Genomic DNA, 21,965 nt, shown 5'->3' with positions numbered 1-21,965 from the left:
GGGAGCATGACCTTTAGATTAATGAAATCTTTAATAGCAATTTAAAAAGCTTCTACAACCCTTGATGCAAAGATCCTAAAAATAAAACAATTTTAAAAAATATATACTTCCCAACTATGGCCCTTTTTCTCTGGTAATTTGTTTTTGTTGTAGTAAATGCAGCAGAATGCATTAACTAGTGTACTTGAAGCTTAGGTAGTAGTTGAAGAAGTCACACCCCTTCTCCTCATTGAAAGGAGGAATATAAGGTGATTCAGGCATCTGACCTGGATGTATCCGGGGGCCTTTAAAATGCTAAATGGTCAGTATAACACTTTTAACATCTTTGGACTCTCTTCAAATTGGTCACCTAATCACACCCTGATGGTGCGATGCCACATTTTAGCCAAAGCTGCCCTGGGGCAGGATGGCAGAGGCAAAGCTGCCATGCCGTCAAGGACCGCAGGTGGGTGATGTTTCTAGCCAAAGAATAAGACTAAGACGGAAGGAATGGGGACTCAAACCTGCAACCCACAACTTACAGGTAGTGTACCATTGAGGTTTGTCTTGATCTCCCTTCATGATGTGGTACAACAACAACCCGAGCTCAGGTAAACCAGAGAAAATGGTAAATAAAACAATTCAATAAATGTTTTCAAAGATGTTATTTACGTATGTTTTGGTGTTGGCCCTCCTGAGTTTGAAAGAGATTTGGTTTTTTTGGTGTAGGCTCTTTGTTCAAACCAGAAAAACAGACAAAAGTTAACTCTCTCTGAAAAGTGGGACTTCGTTCATCCTCCTGTACTGAGGTCAGTACTGGAAAGGTGCTAACGTTAGCCAGCCATGCTAACACCACGAACGTCTGTATTCCCTCAAAATGGGCAGTTCCAACAAACCTGGGCTTCCCTGCAGGCAGCTGGAAAGTGTTGCTGCTTGGGGAACATTGGTGAATGAACCGTGGCAAACTGCTACATCAACATGAATACGCATTCACCATCGAGAGAAAACACAGCAGTGTGAGAAGAGGCCTATAGAGACAGTCTATTCAATTTATATTTCTAGAAATTGTTAAAAAGGAATTTGAAAAACATTGAGAGGGATTATATATTTAAAAATACTAACTAGATTATAGTTACAGTATTGAACAAAAATAGATTATATTGAGTAAGAGTTTAGTTCAGTCAGGGTTTACATAAAGGCTTAGATGAAGAATGCTAAGGTTATCTTTTTATTTGAGTACAGTGGATATGTTTTAATTTAGGTACATTTTGTTCAATGTTAGGTCTTCAATGAGAATGATGAAGATGCCATAAGGAACATATAATTAAGATATGTTGTCTTCTGTGTGTAAAGCTTTAGTTTCTGAGATTCAAGGACAACTGTAATGACTTTACAGAAAGAGTAAAGGACACTTTATGGGAACCAGTGACCATAATGGACTTCAATATCATGGAAAGGGGATTTTCAGTGCTTCCATAACATCAAAGCTGCACTCACAGTATTAATAGCAGATTATATCAGTCATGAAGTGGGCTGCTTTAATCCAAGACAGTAATCCCATTTTGGGGAATAAAAATCTAATTTGCTGAATTTCTTCCAGATTAAAGAAGAATGAATAAAGCTCTTCACTCTATAGATTAAACTCTAGTTGTATAATGTTTATATCAGATCCATACTGCCCTCCTTGCCAAACATTTAAGAAGCAAAAATCTGCAACTTTCCAATCTCTCTGTGTTTTTCTCCTCCACTGATTAGGATCGGGCCAATTCTTTCCAGAACTCTGCATTTCTGTAGGGAGATAATGACTGCGAATGTTTGATCAGCTTCAGTTCATTTTGCTGCAGCCTCCAGTGTTCTGGCTGCCTGCACTTGGCATCCAGCAGACAAAGGGAGATTAATGCAGAGGTTTAGTCAAGCTAAACATTTGGACAATAGATCAAACTCTGCCTCTTACAGAGTTTGGTTGAATATTTCTGTCACACCAGTCTGAAACTGGACATCCGTCAGATTGCTTCCCTGATTGAACAAGCTGAAAGACTCCATCAATCCTTCTTTCAGCTCTAACTAGACTTTGTTCCTGCTAAAGAACAACAGCCCCACAGCATGATGCTGCCATTTCCATGTTTCATCGTTGATGAGTTTGAATGACGCACAAAGAGTTCAGTCCAGAATATTGCTCAGCAGGGAGAAGTCTTCCCACCTGTCTGTTTTATATGCAACATGAGAAGTCTGTAATGAAGGTAATCGCTAAGCCAGAATTCATCACTTTAAATGTACTGGATTATTGTTTTAAAAGCTGTCAGGGGAAGGTTGATGCAAATGAATGATTCCCTATATGGCAAACAAACAATATAAAGGACATGAGCCTTCTTTAATTAGTTGCTTCCTCTTGCCAGATTTGTGAAGTACAATAAAATGTGTAATGTTTCTCCTACCTCCTGCATCTCTGTACATCATTGAGAGTTAGCATGGGTCCAAGCTTCTGAAATGAATGTTCTCCTTCCTTGGCTGGTTAGCGGTGCTTTGAGGGATGTTTAAAGATTTGTATTTTGTTGCAAAGCATAATCCTTAAGGTGGATGTTTGTTCACTAATTTTCACAAGTATTTATCTTAAAATGTATTTGAACACAGTTGGACTAATTACATCATATTTTGAATTGAATTCATTGTAAAAACTAGGCGAGTTATGAGGTTTCAAATGAAAGATTGTAAATAAAAAGATTTTTTAAATATTATATTTAAATGAAAGAAACATGAGAAAATCAACACAAATCATCTTTTAAAAATATCTTATACAGTGGCTCTTAATAGTCGCTAAAATATCGATAATGATACCAATAATATCAATAATAATACCAAATTTAGAAGCATTAAAGAACCAGAAATATGTTTAAAGTAGCCTATTATATTTCTTGGCATAAGATTGGAAACAAGGCTTTTATTTTCTTTTTCTGTACTTTCTACAATAACCATTAACCTATAGAAGAAAATCTGTACCTCTCCTGTATGAAACTTTGTCCTTTTTTAACTCACATTGTAAAATCAATCAATTATTAATTATTTAGATAAATAATTTGTATCATTTTTCATGCATTTGGCATTTCCTTATAGATTCATGTTCTTTAAACGTGTCGGGGGTCGACAAGTTAAAGGGTTAAAAACTAAAAAAATAAAAAATAAAAACATTTGGTTGTTTAAAATGGCAACAGATTTTCTACTAAAGACGTATAATCAATCAATAAAGAATATCTCAAACTGTTTTTTCAACAGAAGAGATTTAGGATCTGGCAAAGATTTAAAGGCAGAGGAGGAGAAATGATTAATTGTTAATCGACCTTCATTACCCAGCTCTATGGACCAGACCAACACCGTCCAAAACTAAAACATCTAATTAGGATCTTGGATATTTCTTCATATCTCATTATCATCTGAAAGATGATAATGAGATATGAAGAATCCAGATCCAGATTGAATTAATATTCTTAAATCAACACTGTGTAGCTTTTAGCCAATAAGGATGCTGTATATATAAAAAGATTTAATGTTTGCAAAAAAAAAATAAAAATGAAAGGATAATTAAATTAGAGTCTCCCTGCATGTTTCAGAATCTGATAACAGACCAATCGGAGCAGCACACGGAGATGTCAATCAGCTACTGGTAAAGACAAAACCCATTTAGATTAAATCCTACATCACAGAACCAAAAAATGTCTCATCAAATGTTTTTCCTTTGATTAAAGTAGCTTTAATATTTTGCTGTTAAAATATAAAAAATGATTGACTGATATTGTTTCTGTTTTGCTTGCATATTGAAAATATTAGATTTTTGTTGGAAACAGACCAACATAACCTAAATATAACAGCTAAATTACACGTTTGTATTTCCTTTAGTTTCTCTGTTTTGATTATTCAAATGAATAAATATTGAAATGAACATTCAGGACTGACTAAAGGTTTACTACTGAATGAAATCAAAATGAAAATTCACAGCAATTCATTATCCTTTTATAATTCCAGAATTTTTCAATCCATTTTTTAAAGGAAAAGTCCATTCAGCCAGGGATAATCAGTGGATGATTATTTATACCTAAAACGAATACGTTCACGGTTTAATGAATTTAGTGTTAATCAGTAAAAAAAAATAAAAACAATAATTTTCCTTGGGATCACTGAATCTTGGAGCGACCATTTTTGCCCAAATATAGTAGCCCCTCCCTCCTGCCATCTTCCAGCAGTGACGTCACGGTGCGGTAAGCCTAGCGCCATTCTCCCCGCTTTCCAAGCTAAATCAATGGGAACTACTAGACACATCTGCAATCAACAACAATTATTGAAGATTTCCAGAGGACTTCACCATTGAAATTCACCAGAGCTATAGTGAAACTGACAATGCCCACGTGCATGGCAGCTGGATGCTGGAATACATCGGGTTAAAGTGAAAAAAAGAGTTATTCCACCTTTCTGATTCCTGATCCTCCACAGACGGGTTGGTCGTTGGATCGCCAACTTGAAGAGGGAGGATTTGCCATCGAACTTCTGGCCAGAGAAAAAACCCGTAATATGTAGCCAACATTTGGAAGAAGAATGTTTTCAAGATGACTTGGATAATAGCGCGTTGTGACAAACACCAGATACAGCACTGGGACTTGATCAACAGCCGATACCGCACCGTGACGTCACAAACCAGTAGGTGGCAGTAGTGTTCTTTGACAAACATGGATGCCTCCAGTAAAGCACATTCACATGAAAATTACTCTGAATTAAAAACATGTATCATTTATTGAACAATATGGAATAATTTCATATTTAAAGTCCTTTCAGAAGTTTGAATTCTGAATATGAGCGGTCTTTTTCTTGAAATGTTTTACTAAAAATACTCTGTCACCTTTTTTACAACCTTTAGTTGTTAATAAAGCCTTTAATGGGATTATGGCAAGAACTACCGAGGGTCATTTTTTTAGTTATACTCAGGCTAATGTAACACCTGGAGAACTCTTGTTAAAAAAACACTAATTTTAATTCATGATTAAGAAAAACTAAACATATGGTTATAACAGTTTCACCAAGAACACTTCAGATTTTCACTGACCCGCCTGTGAAATCGAGCTCTTCCAGCTCCTTTCCAGTCTAATGCACCAGTGTGAGTCAGTGAAGCTGGCCAGGGTAGGTCCGACCATCGATGACACAAGTCTAGAATATGCTCACTGCTACAGACTGGAGCTGACGATGGAAGATGAGAGTGGATTTACCTCTGGGAAAATGCCACTTTGTGGTTCAGACAGACAAATCCCTGCTTGAGTTAATAGCTGTGAAGCCTCCATGGTTTGGGGTCATACTTCTGAGTGACTTGAAACTTTTGGTTGACCGGCAGAAAGCTCAATAGTTGAAGGAACTAAGAATGAAAAAAGTATTATTCCAACCAAGAATACAAACAATGTGAGCAATGGAGAGAGCTGGGATCACTCTAAATTTCTCCCTTCTTTTGTTCTCCAATTTTTTTTACTGTACCAGTTTTTAAGGCATATCCTGCAGATGCACTTGTGAAATGTAAGGGTGACACTCTGACAGCCATTCTAAATAACTGGAAATAAATCAGGGAATATTTCTAAATAAAGCATAACAATAATATAGAGCTGGGTCTATAAATTGGGACACCTACAAAAGCTTAACTATAATAAGTCCATCCATACTTCAAGTGATTCAAGTGATAGACATTTCTGTAGCGGTGTGGGCCCAGCATGCTCAGATCCAACAAGCTGTTTGAGAAAGAAGATTGTAGCAGCTTACGATCCTGATAAGACAGTTACATAAAGAGATCTCAAAAGGAATTGAAATCAGCCAAAACACAGACCTAAAAAATACTCCCACGCTCTTAAAAAATAAAATAAAATTCTGGAATAACGTTCTCTGGGCAGATCAGTGAAATAGATACTGTACATTAAATAACAAGAGAACATAGGTAGTATTTGCCAGGACAAATACAGCAATCTAAGAGAAGCATTTGATATAACTATGAAGCATGGAGCTGGAAGTGTCATGGGATGGAACCTTTGAGCTGAAACACCTCGCTATTTCATCTTTATAAAACCTTGAACAACAACAACAAAATAAAAAGCAGAACTGGACTCCTGGACAACCTGATCCACACGTCAGGGGCTGGTAGATTTCTACAATATCTGTATATGTGTATATATATCTGTGTATATGTGTATATATGTAAGTATTTCTGGTGTATTGTTTAAGCCAAGTGGGCTAACAGCATTTGGGTGACTCACAGCATTTCCCTCAGGAAATAAACTTTCATTAGTCAAACAAGGAAAGGTTTTGGTGTTTTATTGTCATCAAATCAGTTTATGTTCCTAAAATAAAAGAAAACATATTAGACACAATATGTAAAAATTACTTTTAAAATAATGGATTTTAAATGACTGTAAAACATGTAGAATATCTAAAAACGTTAGGAAGGATGTGGAAGTATTACACAGAACGAAAGATGTTGTCAGCTGCAGTATAATCTGATTTAAAAATACATTTAAAGGAGAATAAGACAAAGGTGTGCCTGATATTGAGAGGTATTGTGCAAACATTTTTTGATGGTATTAATCATTCATCATGGTAACATTACATCTTATTAATACATATTATGAAATAAAAAAAAAGATAAAATGATTATGGCAGAGTAAATCAAATGAAGACTTTTCCAAAATGATCTGCATTTAAACAGAAGATCCTTTGGAACGACGACCAGTGGCTGTTTTTCTCAGCAGATTTGTAAAGCGTGTAAATAAGCATTGAGACTCAGCTGAGATGAAAAAGACAGATATAAACTATAAAGGAGAGAATATAATAGGAAACCAAAGGGTGAGACCAATCAAACTACACAGAGCACTAATACCTTAAATCAATACACAAACACAGTCAGCCTCCTTTCTCTCCTTTATTGGATCGGTGTGTGTGGATGCAGGACGCAGCAGCGTGCTTTTTCTCACTGTCACGGTCATCCCACTCGCAATAAAAAGCCCACTAAAGCTGTGGCTATCAGTGGGTTCAAGACACAGTCCTCATATTGAAGTACATTCCTCTCTGCTCTCCAGCTTGGGATCCAGCTGACTGAGGCACAGTGGTTGGAGGTCCCTTAGAAAGAAAGAGCCATCCAAGCTGCAAGGTTTCTGTTCTTCTATTGGCTGAATTTAAAATATCTTAAGTACAACCTTGAGAAATGAAGAGGTGGATCTTGCTGTTTGGTGGGGATTTGTTTGTTAATCAGAAGTACTAATTATCTTTGGCCCAATTCCTCCAACACATTTCCTTTAGTTAGGAAGATTCCAAAGCTCCTGACTGACGGGGCCCGAAAGAGAAAATGCAGCAGTAAAATCAATCATTTTCATGTTCTCCCTCATTTTTCAGCAGCAAACAGTGAAACAAAGCATTCATTTATTGACACGCCCCCACCTGAACCTGCAATAAATGGTTTGGTCCTCAGGTCCTGCATCGCATCAGGTCTCCCCGTCTGTCACCGGCAGTTCGCTCGTACCGGGGCTTAAACGCCACATGCCCGTCATTTGAAGTGGTGAGAACGAAAGAAACAAATGAACTCGAAAATGTGTGAATAAGCAGCAGGGCGGTAAAAACGTCTGCGGCTGAAAAATGCAGCGTCCCAAAGTCTGGGTTTGAAAAAGGAAGAGAAAGGAAGGAGAAAGAGGAGAGAGGGAGAAGGCCTCTGATAGCGAGACCCAGTTTATAAAGAAAGGTTTATTAACTGAATAGTTCAGATTAATGATAGATTATTTACCTGTTGAGTAAAATAAGATACGCTGGATGCAACTACTTAGTTATTCTTCCTCGATGTGGGAGGGGAATCACGTCATTAATGATGCCGCCCAGCTGGGTACGTCTGAAACGGAGCATGACTGAAAGTTTTTTAATTACGTTCTTGTTTCATTTATAGTTTTTAAGAAAAAATAATCCAGGATTAATCCAGCATTAAATGAGCCTATTGTGTGTTTTAAATAACACGAAGGCCAAACAGCCAGAAAGCTCCTAGAGCTGAGAATGAACCTTTATCAACCACACCAGGTAACAGGAAAACACCATCAGAAGGTTAGCAGCAGCTAAATGCTAGCAGATGTTTAAATAACTGCCTCTGTCCTTTCCTCATCATGGCGACAGATGATCCACCAGCAGCCTTGTTTCTTCAAACCAACTCTGGGATCTGCCTTCTTCACTTAGTGTAATCTCTCGGTACCAGAACATGAAAGCATGTAAAGTTTGACACATTGATGTCTATGTAAGGCTATGAGGACGGATAATCATAAAGATGTGAAATAATTGGCGAAGTCCTAGCCTGGCATAAAACAGATTGAGTCTGTTTGATCCATGTAGTCACATTCAAATACGACCCTTTCCTGCAGAAAGCGTTAGAAAAAGGGAGGGACATTCAGTACATTCTTCTAGCTGATTGGGTAAATCACCAAGTGCCACTTGTCTTCCATTTTGAATTTTTAGCAGAAGCAGCTGTGACATTCTTGATTTGTTTCGCAACTAGCGGAGTTACCTGATAAACCAAACTCTTACCAAATCCGGTCGGGAGGAATGAGCGAATATCTTCCATCCACAAAGGCAAAGATCACGTCCTTTGCTCTTTTTTCACATTTCAGGAATAGAGGGCATTCAAGCTAAAACCGACGCAGACATCTTTGTATAGCTTCAGCCATCCGCCTCTGGTTTACCCATTGATGTCACAAACATCACAACATTTCATTGGTCCAAAACATTTAATGCATCTAAAGGTAATGCATCTGGTGGCTTATTGCAAAATCTATAATGGGCAGTTTGTGATTTTTGCAAAATTCACGAGAATTAATTTTGCTTTTAACTGAAGCCTCTCTGCACTTAGAAACTGTTTGGGTGTTTTGAAGGAAAAAAAAACCTTAATGGGTGAGAAAACATTTTTTTAAGCAATGAGGGCTGTTATGTGGCCTGAACCTAAGCCCTGTTCATGCTTGGCGTCTCCAAAGTCTGCATTATCCTAGCACCCAACAACATTTTGAAAACAGCTCTGTTTCAGTCAAGCTTTAATTAGCCATTATATTGTCTTGTCAAGTCAAGAAATTTCAAAGAGTTTTTACATTTACATGCTGAAGGTGGCCAGCTATATTGTAGCCACAGCTGCCCTGGGACTCACTGACAGAATCATGGCTGCTGTACAGCGGCACCACCTGACCCTCTGACCAGGCAATACAGGTAAAAATTCTCTCCAGAGGACACAGCGACTAACAGACAGACCTGCATCCTACGCCACTGTTTCACCAAACTGCTAATGGGCTTAGAGTTAACGTCTGCTTTCTCTCTTCCTGTTGGTGCTAAAGGACCAAATTCTCTCTGTTTTTTGTATCATCAATCGGTACCTCATACACTTTTGGAGAACTCTTAAACGTTTAAGAAGTGCTCATAGTCAACGGACACTTACGGACACTAACGGACACTAACAAAAGCATCCCTGTATCGACTGTCGCTCAGCCTAACAGCTGTTATTTGTTGTCTGCCTCTATCGAAACAATCAGACGGACTAAGAAAAAAATCAATGCAATCCTCCAGAGAGAAAAGCTCAGACTGAAGTGCTGCCATGTCTTTCTGTGTGTCTCTGCAGAGCAGGCTGTAAGTGGGGTGACAAGGTAACCTCTTCCTCCCTGGAGGATGTGAGGGTGAACAAGGCCACAGACAGAGGGAGAGAGAGAGAGAGCGGGAACAGGATTTAATTGTCTGAGCTGCTCCCTCGGCTAGAGAGAAAGTGTAAATGTTCTGCTCCAGCTTTGCTTTCTTCCTGGATGGCCACAACTGGTTTTCTATTGAGGAGGAAAACTGAGCAGGAATCTGATATTTTTCGCTTTTGTTCGTGAGATATGGGAACGTCAACAAGGCTGGGCAGGAAAGTTAAACCAGTCAGCAGTTATTTTTTAAAGAACAGAAAGAACTAAATGTCTTGACTCATTCATTACAAATCACACCTTAAAGAACAATTCATCATAATGTTATAATCTATGAAAAGTGATAAAAAAGAAACACAAGGAGATCTATTGTGTAACCATTTTTTTTTCTAACTGCCTAAAATCTAAAATCAATCTGGTTGGTCTGAGGGGGAAATTCTCCTCACTGATGGTTTGATTAAAGGAGAGGTTCTTTCCTCTAGAACTGTGATGTGTTAAAACTTCAAACCCAAACAGAAAAAAGACTTAGACCATAGTTAAGAAAGACAAGGCCTGCACCACATACGCTTTATAGTGTTCCGTGGCTTGAGTTCAGTGTTTGGAGTGCATACTCACTGTACATACTGCATAAACCCCATGCACCCTCTCTTCCTTTGGCATCTACTTCTTTTTGACTATTTGAACCGATGTAACGAGTAAATGTCTCCACCGTGATATCAATAAAGTCAATCAATCAATCAATAAAGGATAAACTGTCTGCAGCACAGGGTTTATTTCTTTATAGGTGATTTACTGCCGCTCACACTGATCCTGGTTCTGCTGGAGGTTTCTTCCTGTTAAAAGGGAGTATTTCCTCTCCACTGTCACTACAAGCATGCTTAGTGTGAGGGATTTTATTTGAGTCAATGAGTCTCAAAACCAATCAACTGGTTTTCCTTAGATAGAAAACTTTGAATCAATCTGACTGGATGATCTGGTTCAACTGTAAAGTGCCTTGAGATGACATGTTTGTGAATTGGTGCTATATTAATAAACTGAATTGAATTGAATTGAATTTGGGGGTATGTTAGATAACCTTCAATTTATTTTAATTTGTATATTACCATGTTCTGGGATGTCTCTGTGTTTGTGTATGTTTTTGTTACAAAGCACTTGAGAACTAAGAGCACAATGATCTTCTAAACAATGTCTGGAGCGACCTATAAGATAACTGCCAACAGAGATGTATGTGTTGGTATCTGAATTTCAAAGTAAAGTCAGTAAACATAAATATATTTCTGGGTTTTTGTTCCGTTCCTTGTTGTCTTTTCCAACATACATGGGACATTAGGGACATCCTTTTCCTCTCATTCTCATTTATTCCAAACAAGTTTCAGATGCATTACGCCACCAACTGGTGAGGAGTGTAAAAGCTTCATTTAGGGTCTTAGGTTTGTGTCTGTAGTTCTGCAAAGTTGTAATTTGTTTTGGTAACTTCTAAGCTTGTATTTTCAGAGAAAAAGTCCTGTTTCACCTCAGATATATTCACAGTTATTGACCGTTACTAACAAATTCAGACGCCTAGGTGTCCTGCCCTGGTGACCTTTGCTGCATGTCTTCCCCCTCTCTTTAATCCCATCTTTAAAAAAATAAAATAAAGGCCACAAGAGCCTAAAAATAATGCTTAACAGAAAAAGTCAATTCCTCCTTCATTTGGTCTTTCCCTAACCATGTCTTCCTCCCTAATTAAAGCTGTTTATCTGCTCATTCCTTTGTCCTTCCATCTATCTGTTCATTGCTCCTTCCATCCATTTATTCGCCCATTCCTCCTCACCTTCCACCCATCCATCTGTTGATCTGTCACTCCATCTATTGAGAATTAGTCAATTCCCCAATTAATCCATACATCTTTCCTTGGCTGTCCCCTCCTTGGTTTTCATTTCTTCCTTGTTTTTATTCCCTTGTTTCTGTCTGAAGACAGTTTATTATTTACACTATAAAAACCTGCCAAACTATAATGAGGAAGGAGGAACATATGGCATTATAAGAAAATCCAGAAATCCAGAGATGGTATGGGAAAAATTGGTCAACATGATAGGAAATTAAAAGTAAAAAATAAGGTAATAAGATTTTTTTTTTAAACAAATAGTTTTCTTTTTATCTATAATCCAATTGAAGCAAATAGATGGCCTCATCTATGACTGTTATTCTTTAGTGTTTTGTTGTGATCATGAAGTATGTGTAAGTATAGTGCTTGGATGCAGGGATGTATTATTATATAGTTAAAGGATATAAGCAGGCATCCAGCAGGGGTGAGGACAGTGTTTGAAGTGTGGCACCTATATTAGCGGTGAGAAAGAGTGAGGAACTTACCTGAACCTTCCCTGGCAGTGCTGACACTCATCCCCCACCCAGCCGTGCTCACACACGCAGCTGCCGTTCACGCAGCTCCCTGAAAAGCAGCTCTTCTGGCAGGAGCGCAGCGCCGCTGAATGCCCTGCGTGGAGCAGCAGATGGAGCAGCATCAGCAGCATCCCCAGGTGGATGCTCCACCTCCCGGAGGATGGTGATGATCCGCTCCGCTGCGGAGGATCCATGATGAAGGGTCTGCTCAGGTGACCCACCTGTAACCTCGGCGAGGAAGGTGTTTAAAAAGGGAGCAGTGGTTTTACCTGCAGGCTGACATGTTTGACTGAAAAATGAGAATAAACTTAGTTTAAAACACTACAGATTCATCCCCGCAGCCAGCGGCGAGTAAAGATGAAAAGAAATCCTTTTTTATTGCTTCCCAGACTTGATCTGAGGTAAAGGATCCGGTGGCAGGAAGTAAACAGGATGATGATCCCGTTAGAATATCAACATCCAGGAGGTGAAATCACCATCAGCAGCAGCATCCTCCTCTCCTAACAAACACCTCCACGGTCTGCCTGACATGACGCCTCTCGCGCGGTGTGAGCGCTCCGCAGCTGGCCCCTGGCAGGGAAAAGTCCGGCACTGGGAGCCTGAGCATGAGCAGTAGGGGCCGCAGCGCGTGCTTAAAGGGGCAGGACCCTTTAAAGGAGAGACAGAGCTGTCTGCAGCGGCATCACTGGGCTGTTTGCACACATCCTCAACCATCATGATCAGGATGGTTGATCAATCCACCCCATTACACCACAGACCACAGAACTGAATTGTGACATTGTTTTATATATATATATTTAGGCTCTAGTTGCCTTTATTGTGTTATTTGAAAGTATGGAGACAGGAAAGTGGGTAACGATAGAGTTAGGAGACAGCAATGGTGATCAGGACCGGGAGTCGAACCAGCAACCGCTGCTTTATGGGGTCAGATTCACTGTTAGTGGTTTAGCTGGACAGCAAGACGTTTCACAATCAGATCTAAATCAATTCATTTAGCAGACTACTTCTCAACAAAAACATACCAAAATAGAACTGTTTTTCATTATCATGAAATGTAATATTTAAATTCATACATTTTAAGTATGACTTATGCTAATATATGAAATAAACCAAATCAACCAATGTTGATTTTGGTGTGTTATCCAGTCAGGGCTGTACTTTATTGCTGCTAACCTTAATAGACATATTTTACACCCTGTTTGCAACCAGACTCTACAATGCAACACTACAACTGCAATAACTGCTGCATTAGACAATAATTACTATTTAATTCCCTGTGTAATAACCGATTTCTCTATATCTGACACCCAGTACAATAACTATATAAATATCCATCTATATAAATAACCACAGAAGCACCCTGTGCAATAACCCTGTATAATAATCCTTCTATAATTTTTTTTTTTTTTAAAGCTGTCATTTGTGGACGCACTGTATATACTGTATATATCCCATCATGCACCTTTTTCTTCTTTTGTCTCCTTCTTCTCCTTTGACTGTTTGAGCTGATGGAACGAGTAAATTTCTCCACTGTGAGATCAATAAAGTCAATCAATCAATCAAACCTCAACACACTCAAAGAAATGATTCAATGTCACAGGATTTCTTACCATTCAACATACCAAAAGTATTTGTTTCCAGAACTATTTAGTACTATTTAATTGATGTAACCCAGTGTGTATGAACATTTTATGAATAATGCAAATTAACCTAAAATTAACATTTTCAAGTGAATTCAAGAATTTTAGGTAAGTTAATTTTTCTGACTGTCAGACCGCTTTTGGTAGAAAAGGAGCCGAATGGCAGGTAATTCTACATCTAAAAGAGATAATGAGGTTAGTTTTTACCCAATTCCACACATGAAGCCATAAGTTGTCTTGAGGCCAAGATCCCTGATCACAGGCAGGTCTATCTTAGTCGAGGTTATTTTGATCATGTGACATTCATGCATGATTCTTAACAGAAACTGTTTCTGTCCTGAAAGTAAAAACATCTGAGTTGATAAAACCAATTCATTTTATCTTAGATGCTATTGATGGGGTTGCTAGTTCTCTGCGTACTGCCTTAGACAACGCAGTCCCTTTGAAAATGAAAACTGTTAAAAATAGAAAGCTTGCTCCTTGGTTTAATGCAGAGCTGCGCACTTTGTAGCAAAATGCTAGGAAACTGGAGAAAAAATATCGCTCCACAGGCCTACAGGAATCCTAACTAGTCTGGAAAAATAGTTTACTGCTGTATAAGAGGAGCCTTTGTAAAGCAAGAGCAGCATACTTCTCATTAATAGAGGAGAATAAGAATAATCCTAGATTTCTTTTTAACACAGTTGCCAAACTCACCCAGAGCCATAGCTCTGTTGAACCGTCCATTCCACCTGCTCTTAGCAGCAATGATTTTATGGGATTCTTTATCAATAAGATTGATCTTATTAGAATAACATCATTAGGACTCCTCTATCTACAGGGCTTATAGAGGAGTAGGGTGGGTAGGGCAGCATCTGAGGTAGTCATGGAATCTGAACTGGGTTTAGACTGCTTTGATCCAGTTGAACTTTCTGAATTAGCAAAATTATTGTCTTCATCTATAAGCCTTCAACTTGTATGTTAGATCCAGTTCCAACCAGGTTATTTAAGGAGGTATTCCCTTTGATCTCCTCCTCCATTTTAGATGTGATTAATCTATCTCTGTTACAGGGATATGTACCTAAGGCTTTTAAGGTTGCTGTAATTAAACCTCTGCTTAAAAAACCGTCTCTTGACCCAGATGACTTGGCCAATTATAGACCTATATCCAATCTTCCTTTCTTATCTAAAATTCTTGAGAAAGTAGTTGCCAAACAAGTGTGGGATCACTTACACCATAATGAACTTTTTGAAGAGTTTCATTCTGGCTTTAGAGCTCATCATAGCACTGAAACAGCTCTGGTGAAAGTCACTAATGATATTCTCATGGCCTCAGACAGGGGCGGATCCAGGATTTTTCAAAGGGGGGTGCGCACCTAAGGGTCATGGGGTCACGGGGTCAAAGGTCAAGACAATGTGAGGCTAAAAGACCAAACAATACCATCTTCACTCTTTCACACTACCCTAATTATTCATCCAAGGGTTTTAATTGATAATTTTAATGGATGAACTTAAGTAGAATTAGCATGATTACATTATTGTAATTAAAAAAGGATCTGTTTTTAAAGCATGCACAAGGTTAAAAGGTAGTTTGAAGAAAAAAATGATCCTCATCAACAATTAATCAAACAAGGAGTTTCTTTATTTCCAGAAATGATATTTACACAGAAAATGAAATTAAAAAAAACCCAAGGACTTGGGTTCAAGTATGGTTCAAGTAAGACAAAGGAGTTTTGAATATATTTTAACAAGATAAACTGTTGAAAAACAAAAAAACAGTTAAACCAGACAAAGAATATTGTTCTCTACTACAAACTTTATGATGATGATAATGGGTTTACAAATGTCAAACTTCTGGGCAAATATGTCTATGATTTTGTTGATGTCTAACTGAATGTCCTTGTGCACATACAAAAGCAAAGCCACAAACCTTTCCTGTCCCGTTGTTGACCTCAGCAAAGTTTTCACTGCTTTAAGACCCGAGTTAGCACGTTCCACAGAAGCACTGGTAACAGGAATGACTGACAGAAGGTGAAGAATCATATAAATGTATGGGTAGCACTTCATATTTGTTATCTTTAGAATTTCAGGGAGAGAGCGGGGTTTTTCCACTGATGATGACCACTTTGTGTGCCACAACTTCACTTCCTGCCTGAATGTTGATCCTGACGGTAGATCATCTTTATATGATGTAAAAATGATAAAAAGTCATACTTGTCCAGCCAGTCCTTCTGGCATGTTCTTTTGGTCACCCCACTGGCTCTTCGGTTGTCTTTAAATTCTCTGGCAGCGAAATTGAAAGATTTGGGTGGTTTTCTGGTCTGAAGAAGTTGGAATTTTCCAGAGTCGTCCATTTCACTAATCCGGTCCTTGGCCTTTGATATATCTGTAATAAGATTGATATTTACATTGTCAATTTTGTATGTATAGTCTTGCTTTATTATGAAATAATTATTATGAAATGTAAGATTTCAAGATTAAGCAAAAAAGTCAATCGTGTAAAACAAAAACAAAATTAGTTGTTTTGACATTGAAAAAAATACAACTATTACTAACCTATGTCGTAAGTTGTTTGGGGCAAATCCGCTTGGTTGAGCGCCGGCTCTTCAGTTGTCTTTACATCGAAACACGGTCCTTGTTGTTCATCTGGAAAAGAAAATAATTTTCGTGATCAGGTGAACCTTGTTATCTCAGGAGGAGCCACAAAACAATTTATTGTTGTGTTTTTATCGTAAATTATTAAATTCACTGAACACATATCACCAGGTGCACAAAACTGAATATACTTAAAAGTAAATTGTATTTTTATTGTAAAATATTAAATGCACTGAAAACAAATAACACCAGATTTGTAGTTATCATATCACAATGTTAACAAGACTCCCTTAGAGTCCAAGCATGTGCTTAGAGCATTTATTGAAAAGTTAGTAATGTTTTCATAAAGGATACCATTCTTATTTTTAACAGTACAACACATGTGGTACAGGTTTAGACCCAAAAATACACACTACAAAATAACTATTGTATGCATGTCAATGGCAACTAATGTTGCTTATTTTTGTTATTTGTACACTATTTTTATTACTTATTAAACACTGCAATTTTCATAACTTTGCCGTATTCCTACAATTGCATTACTTTGCAACTTTAAACAACTTGTTTATCAACAATCAACAATGTTGATAATGTTTTCTCATTATCAACATTTTCTAGCAATCATCATACCTTTTATCTGTGTGTCTCCAATATCTGAACGTTCATACAGGTCAACGCTGTGGTCATTTTCTGTAGTTGTGCCAGGTCCACTGAAGAATATAAAACAAGATAGGCTATAAACATTTCAATCTGTGTTATTTAGATTATAGACATAAGCCTATAGAAAATAAAGTGATAAAGTTGGTTTCTACTTACCCTTCTGTTGGATTGGACCAGAATCTAAAAAGAGATGGATGTCTGGTTTTCTTGTTTGGCCTTAAATCTTCCAGGTCTCCTCGTGCTCGCAACGACGACATTGTGGTATGGCAAGCCGATTGGGCCAATAATCGTCCGTACAATAACGCGCAGTTCCAACCCGTATTTTACGCGAGCGCGCGGTTTTTACGTCACCGCGCGTTCTGGCTGGAAATGCGCGGTGACGTAAAAAACGCGCGCTCGCGTAAAATACGGGTTGGAACTGCGCATTATTGTACGGACGATTAATGGCCCAATTGGCTTGCCATATCCCAAAGAGGGGTGCGCGCGCCCCCCGCGCCCCCCCCTGAATCCGCGCCTGTCAGATAATGGACTTGTATCTGTGCTCGTCCTGTTGGATCTTAGTGCTGCATTTGATACAGTTGACCATAATATTCTTTTAGAAAGACTTGAATATTTTTTTGGAATTAAAGGAACAGCACTAGACTGGTTTAAATCTTATCTATCTGATTATTCAGTTTGTTCACGTTAAAGACAGATCTTCCTCATGCTCACAGGTTACCTGTGGAGTACCACAGAGCTCAGTGCAATGGTGTCAAAAGTTTACACATTTGTTACTTAAGTAGAAGTATAGATACTGCAGTTTAAAAACACTCTGGTAAAAGTTGAAGTATCAACTTGACCTCTTTACTCAAGTAAAGGTGAAAAAGTATGTGCTCCAAAAACACTTAAAGTATAAAAGTATAAAGTAACCTTTAAAAAAAAAACATCCAGATGCCACTATATGAATTGAAAGCTCAATTTTTAGAGTATTTTGAAAAATTCTTTGAAATAGGGCCAAGGATGAGGGAGGTCTTGTTGGTCTCCGTCTCCATCTCCCGATACGCTCTGGCCTGTGTCAGACCTTTCAGACATTTTGACACTGTATTCCTGTATATCCATCAGTAGTTAAAGGTCAAGGGTCAGCAAATGCTAATTCTGCCTGTAAATCAATGACAGCTTAATTGTCGCTGTCTGATCTGAAGCCTCATTAGGAGCTTTTAAACAGGATTTTGAAAAACTTTGATAATTTGATCATGTAATATTGTAGATTTTTTAGAATAAAAAGCTAGCAGATGTGTGTAATCAAAAAATAACAGAAATACAATTATAGAGCATTCAGTATTGTAAGAAAGCCCACACTGTTTCTGAATAAATACATTATTGTATGAGTTAAGTTCTGTTCCGTTTATGTCTCTTTCCTTGTAAGTATAAAATGTCCCATGCTCCTGAATGCACCATAGCTATCTGACGCTCGTGAATGCATCACACTGGTCTGTGAACGCTGTGCTGGGTAGATGCACGTTTGATTTTCAGCTGAAGACAAAGCTTTGCAGTTTCCAAACTCACGTCGCCATCACTGTTTATTATTGTGTGTGAAAAACAAGAGACTAGAATAAATAAATCAGCCGCACCTCCGACAAAATCTTTGGATTTAATGTTGTTCATAACAGCCGTAGTGCTGTGCATATCTCAGCAGGGATGCACTTTTCAGCATAACACCGCACAACGGTCCGCTAATACATTAAACCGAAGCCAAGAGTAACGAGTAACGTGTGTTTTAAAATGTAAGGAATAGAAATTACAGATACTTGGGTGAAAATGTAATGAGTAGAAGTCAGAAGTAGGGAGAAAAATAAGTAATGGAGTAAAGTATAGATACCTAAACAGTGTACTTAAGTACAGTAACAAAGTATGTACTCCCATTCTGTAGAGTTATTAGACAGCATTGGATTAATTTCCACTGTTATGCTGATGATACCCAGCTATATCTGTCTATAAATCCAGATGAAGCTAAGTCTTTGGACCAGAGTCTTTGAAAAATAAGCTGATTAGTCAGTCACTTCATTTGGATGGGATTAAACTGATTTCAGATAATAAAGTAAAAAATCTTGGTGTTATTTTTGATCAGGACCTGTCATTTAAATCCCATATCAAAGAGGTTTCTAGAATTTCCTTCTTTCAGCTGAGGAATATTGCAAAAATTAGAAATCTCCTGTCCAGGGGTGATGCTGAGAAACTAGTCCATGCATTTGTTACTTCAAGGCTGGACTATTGTAATTCTTTACTATCAGGAAGTCCACAAACTGTAGTTAAAAGCCTTCAGCTGATCCAAAATGCTGCAGCCAGGGTTCTAATGAAAATTAAAAATAGAGATCATATCTCTCCTATCCTGGCTTCTCTTCATTGGCTTCCTGTTAAATCCAGAATAGAATTTAAAATCCTCCTTCTCACATATAAAGCCTTAAATGGCCAAGCTCCATCTGATATCAGAGATCTGATTGTTCCTTATGTTCCTAACAGAGCACTTCGCTCTCAATCTGCAGGTTTACTAGTGGTTCCTAGAATTTCTAAAAGGAGAATGGGAGGCAGATCTTTTAGTTATCAGGCTCCTCTCCTGTGGAACCAACTACCAGTTTTAGTCCGTGAGGCAGACACCCTGTCTACTTTTAAGGCTAGGCTTAAAACTTTCCTTTTTGATAAAGCTTCTAGTTAGGGTGGCTCAGGTTATCCTGAGCTATCTCTATACTATAGAGACTACTATAGAGGCTTAGACTGCTGGAGGACATAGGGACCCCCATTTCATTTCATTCTGCTTCATTCTATGTCTATTCTCCCACTCTGCAGAATCTGTTAGTTCAATCTCTAACGTTCTGCTCTCTCTGCTTTTTCTCATAGTAGCTTCATCTGGTCTGTTCCTGTTTGGCTGTGACTCCATACTGGAGAGAAATATCAGCTGTGCTGCTGCCATCAACACCCCTGTTAAAGATGTTGGAGATTGGCATGTTTTTCAGTGTAGTCCTGTTTCTCTGACTGTGACTAACTGGATGTGCTCTCTTCGTCCTCTGACGTGGGAGCTGGCTCGGAGCTCGTCTGCCTGGCTGTGTGTCTCCTTGAACCCCAGTCGGCCTCAGCAGATGGCCGGTCACACTGAGCCTGGTTCTGCTGGAGGTTTCTACCTGTTAAAAGGGAGTTTTTCCTCTCCACTGTAGCTACAAGTATGCTTAGTGTGAGGGATTGCTGAAGAGTCAATGAGTCGATGCATTCCACTGGTTTTCGTTAGATAGAAAACTTTGAATCAATTTACCTGGATGATCTGGTGAACTGTAAATTGTGTTGTTGAATTGGCGCTATATTAATAAAGTGAATTAAATTGAACTTAATTTATCATTCAGCTATTTAATGTTATGTTAGTTGAACATTATCTAAATGCAGGTACAAATATAGGTCAACAGAATTAGATTTTATTAAGTTGAACCAACCAAACTTTAGTGTATGTATTAATTTCCTTTATATTGTAGTTAAAGAATAGTGTTTAACAGACTCAATAAAATGACACCATACAGATGAATGTTGATTTGGTTCAGCTAGCAAAAATGTATTGGATAGATAAACTTCCATCAATTAAATTGAGTAAATCCAATGAGTGATTTTTATGAGCGTAGGGCAGACGGACAGGCAGCGTCCTGCTGCTCCAGAGTGGAGCAGAGATCGGGTCTGAGAGTGGAATAAACAGCTGTATAATGTGCAACATGGTCATGGAATCAGGTGCATTTTTGCACACATTTAATGCAGTTTAATGACTACATTTATTATGTATTATTTATTTAAGATTTTAGCAATAATTAGAGGCTTAGCTTCCCTATTATTCAGTAAGAAATCACCACTTCCTCTCTCAGTCCAAGCTAACAAAAAAACTGCTTTTTTCTTATAGAACAACATTTATAAAAATGCAGATCTAAACAAAATCCATCACATTTAAAGCTCCTGTACGTGAATACCTGAACGTGTGAACAGAAACAGTTTCAATCACAAACCATCTCTGTTAATCACAAAGATCAAAGTTTTCCATTTAAACTGATTAATGAACAGATATGATAGACACAATGAAACCAGACAGAGTCAGGAATAATCCCACAAACTGTCTGCCTGATTTATAACATTATCCTCCATTTGAAGGCTTTAGGGACATAAACAGTGTTCCAAGCCAAGCATGGGTTTTTGGAAAACCAAGCCAAGATTAGCATCTGTGCTCCCTGAAGGCTCGCAACAACATGCAGCAAACTGGGAGACGATAAACTGCAACCTGAGAGATGAACTCCTCTGGAGCAGGATATTACTCTGCTGCAGAGAGAGAGAGTAGTTTAAAAATATATATATATAGACTCCTGAAAGCTGTGAGCACAGGACAGTGTAAGGACAGACGGTTCAATCAATGCAAGCAATAAAGAAAGCCCTCATCGATGCATCAACTGATCAGAGATTTTGATAAATACAAGACTCAGATGTGTTCACATGCATAACCTGAAGTCAGCTGTTTGCTACTCAACAGACAGCATTGTTAGTAACTTTATTATTCTGCACAACAGAGCTGGGAGTGGAGAATTGTTAACACATGTTTTATTAATCACTAAACTGCTGTGGGAGCCGTTTTTATGTCCGTACCTTGATGGTGATGGTTATGGAATATTCAAAATTCTATTTTTCTTGCAAAATGACCACAAATGTCAGCATTAACCATAGTTTCTATGGTTTTTAGAAACCAACCCAAATCACAGCTTAACTACCAACTGAAAGTAAAAAAGAATAACATAAGATTAGGTATTTAGTAGGGATGCACGATATTGGGATTTTGGCCGATATGCCGATATTTTAAAACTCATGTAGCCGATAACCGATATCGATACCGATGTTAAAGCTGGACAAAAATAAGTAGTCATTGAAAATAGCAGTTTTATTATCCATTTCTGACACTTTGAAAAATAATATACTCAAATATATTTTCATATGCTGATATCAAATTGATTTTTAAAAACGCGGTATCGAT

At 38.1% G+C, this 21,965-nt stretch overlaps 1 protein-coding gene across 4 annotated transcripts in view; it reads right to left on the bottom strand.

Moving 5' to 3' along the window:
• The window catches only part of LOC119795242 (attractin-like protein 1), a 437,403-nt gene extending 424,725 nt beyond the window's left edge, over positions 1–12,678 (bottom strand). For all 4 annotated transcript variants that reach the window (XM_038303135.1, XM_038303136.1, XM_038303137.1 and 1 more), the window contains exon 1: positions 12,039–12,678. In XM_038303135.1, the coding sequence (XP_038159063.1) occupies positions 12,039–12,262 (224 nt within the window). In that variant the 5' untranslated portion in view covers positions 12,263–12,678. The remainder of the gene's footprint in view (positions 1–12,038) is intronic.
• Between the last annotated feature and the right edge of the window lie 9,287 nt (positions 12,679–21,965).

This window comes from Cyprinodon tularosa, unplaced genomic scaffold (genome assembly GCF_016077235.1).
Source record: "Cyprinodon tularosa strain WSP-4 unplaced genomic scaffold, ASM1607723v1 ctg505, whole genome shotgun sequence".
In the NCBI taxonomy this organism is placed as follows: Eukaryota; Metazoa; Chordata; class Actinopteri; order Cyprinodontiformes; family Cyprinodontidae; genus Cyprinodon; species Cyprinodon tularosa.
Note: the sequence above shows the minus strand (reverse complement) of the source record. Positions and strands in the feature narration are given on the sequence as shown.